This window comes from Xyrauchen texanus, chromosome 12, assembly GCF_025860055.1.
Source record: "Xyrauchen texanus isolate HMW12.3.18 chromosome 12, RBS_HiC_50CHRs, whole genome shotgun sequence".
Taxonomy (NCBI): domain Eukaryota; kingdom Metazoa; phylum Chordata; class Actinopteri; order Cypriniformes; family Catostomidae; genus Xyrauchen; species Xyrauchen texanus.
In genome coordinates, this window is record NC_068287.1 from 25,295,807 (window position 1) to 25,297,559 (window position 1,753).

The window sequence follows — 1,753 nt, forward strand, 5'->3', positions numbered from 1 at the left end:
AGTAAAAGACGAATGCATGGCGTGGATAAAGTAACACCCAGGAAGGAGAGGTGAGGTGCCACTGCCTGTAATGCTTCTGGTTTTAACTTTGGTGGCTCCTGGATGGCTTGGATCCTACAGCCTTTTGGGGGAAGACCAGAGTGTGTTGCTACGTTGTCCAATAGATATATCTATTATTCTGAACCTGTTAAGGGACAATTTATCATCTCGAGAGACAATAGAAATAATTAGCTGTACCTTCAGATGAACAGTCTTAAAATTGAAGATACTGCTGTTTACTACTGTGCAAGAGTGACAAAGTAAAGCAAGTGCATGTGGTGTTGTACAAAAACATTTCTGAGAATCGGTCAGCTGTAACAGGAAAAAAAAAAACCTTTATATTATGAACTCACCATTTTAGCATTCAGACAAAAAAAATTAAAATGGGCAACACATAGCCTAGGTTATATAAGGGGTTGGAAACCTATGAAACCTAAGGGCACAGAAACAATATGAAAGATAGACATATAACAGCCAGTCCTGTTTAGATGCATGGGAAAAAGCAAACTTAAACGTAGGATAAAACCTTGTTACCAAACTGAACCTGTGCAGTGCAATCCAATGGAGAATGGTTTTGTTTACTTGCACAACACTGATAGTGTAGAACAGACAGCACAGAACAAAACAGAAATCGGTTTGCAATGAACTAGCAGTGGGTCATACAAGTGAATACACTTATATTATAACCTTTAAAGAAATCGTATAACTGTAGAGTGCAGCAAAAAGGTGATAAAAAAGCTCAAAACACTTACTGTATGGTGATGTTAATTTGCTTTAAGAATCAACACACATAATGACCTTACGTTTTCTGCAACAAGTTGCTCCCTGGTCCCTATTTAACCTCAAACCTCACAAGAGGGTGGGTTATGCAAACCAAACCAAAGTTTCCTCCCATTAAAGAAGTATTTATATGTCACCGGCAGATATATGTACTGATTATTCTTTAACAAATATAAAAAGCAAATATATAAGAATGGAGCCAAGCACCATTTTGAGCTATGTTGTGACATTCCTGACACTTCAATGTGAGTTAAGCTATTTGATCACAAACTAATTTAAAAATGCTGTTTTTGTTTTTATTCACACCAGATCTTGTTCATGTTTTACAGATTGTTGGAGTCAGACGCTGACTGAGTCTGAATCCGTTGTCATTAAACCTGGAGGATCTCATAAACTGACCTGTACTGCCTCTGGCCTTGACTTTAGTGGCTACTGGATGGCTTGGATCAGACAAGCTTCTGGAAAAGGCCTGGATTTTGTTGCTATCATTGAGGGCAATAGTAATAGAAAGTTTTATTCCAGTGCTGTTCAAGGAAGGTTCACTATCTCCAGAGACAACAGTAAGAATCAGTTATATCTGGACATGGGCAGCTTAAGGACTGATGACACTGCTGTGTATTACTGTGCTCGAGAGACACTGTGACACAAGAGGCTATGGCCCTGAACAAAAACCTCTATGATTGGTTTGACTGACTTATGATGAGAACCTTACTTTTGACATTGCATTTTAGACTAACTGTACAATCAGACATAATAATGAAAAATTATAATTATTAAAATTTCAATCAAATGTAATCATAGAGTTATTATGGATATTCTTCAGATTAAATTCCTCTTCATTGAGGAAAAATTCAGACTAAAAGTTTGTCAAATCAAATGAAGGTTAGAAGCGCTCTGAATACTTAAAACCCCGTTCTCATTCAAGCGTCCAATT

General features: G+C 37.3%; 1 gene segment (V, D, J or C); it reads left to right on the top strand.

Moving 5' to 3' along the window:
* The first annotated feature begins 998 nt into the window (after window positions 1–998).
* LOC127652321 (Ig heavy chain V region 6.96-like) lies at window positions 999–1,462 on the top strand. The segment is given in 2 exon segments: window positions 999–1,064; window positions 1,149–1,462. Coding segments are annotated over 2 exon segments (366 nt in total).
* Window positions 1,463–1,753: the final 291 nt, after the last annotated feature.